Here is a 734-nt window from a genome sequence, read left to right on the forward strand (position 1 = left end):
CTGGAGAAGGGTGGCCGATCTTCTGGTCTCTAAAGAGAGAAAACAAGAACTCTGAATTCCTCGTCCTGTGTCATGTGTCAGCTTCAAAGCAAACCAGATTGCCATAGAAGTATCCCCTATTGATTTAAAAATATGCTTTTATATTGACTGTATTGCAGCATTGTGTTCTAGCTGTCAACAAAAGGTCCTCTAAAGTCAGATGGCCTAGTTTTGAATCTCAACTTAACCACTGGATAATAACCGTGTGACACGGAGTGGGTTACTTAACGTTTTTGAACCTCATTTTTGCCATATGTGAAAGAATGGATAACAATAGCCATATCTACCTCATAAACTTGTTTTAAGAATTAAATAGATTATGCATAAAATGCATTATAATATCTGCTAATAAAACTAAAAAATAAAACTCTTAGGTGTAACTCTCACGAAACATGTACAAGAGCTAAATGAATTTTTTAATGAATAAAATGAACTTAAAGCCATTTTGTTATTTTCATCGTGCAAGTGACTTGCTGTTCTCCCATTTATAGAACTTCATGTACTTTTAATGGTTTTATGATTGTTGCAGGTTTGTTTTCTCTTATCTCAGAAATTGAGGAGAGAGTTGACAAAAGCCTCACTCTATCCTCCTCTTTGAAATTTGCTTACAGCTTGTGACATTATGTAGCAAATCAAAATTGCTGTCAGTTCTGTTAAGGATGGGGCACCTATTCAGTTAATAGACCCTCAGTGTC

At 35.3% G+C, this 734-nt stretch overlaps 1 protein-coding gene across 1 annotated transcript in view; it reads right to left on the bottom strand.

Moving 5' to 3' along the window:
- Positions 1-5: 5 nt before the first annotated feature.
- Positions 6-734, bottom strand: part of ITK (IL2 inducible T cell kinase) — a gene marked incomplete at its 3' end in the record, with an annotated part of 69959 nt that continues 69230 nt past the window's right edge. Inside the window, exon 17 of the mRNA XM_027766964.1 lies at positions 6-29. Coding sequence (XP_027622765.1) covers positions 6-29 — 24 coding nt within the window. The remainder of the gene's footprint in view (positions 30-734) is intronic.

This window comes from Tupaia chinensis, unplaced genomic scaffold (genome assembly GCF_000334495.1).
Source record: "Tupaia chinensis unplaced genomic scaffold, TupChi_1.0 Scaffold143796_1, whole genome shotgun sequence".
In the NCBI taxonomy this organism is placed as follows: Eukaryota; Metazoa; Chordata; class Mammalia; order Scandentia; family Tupaiidae; genus Tupaia; species Tupaia belangeri.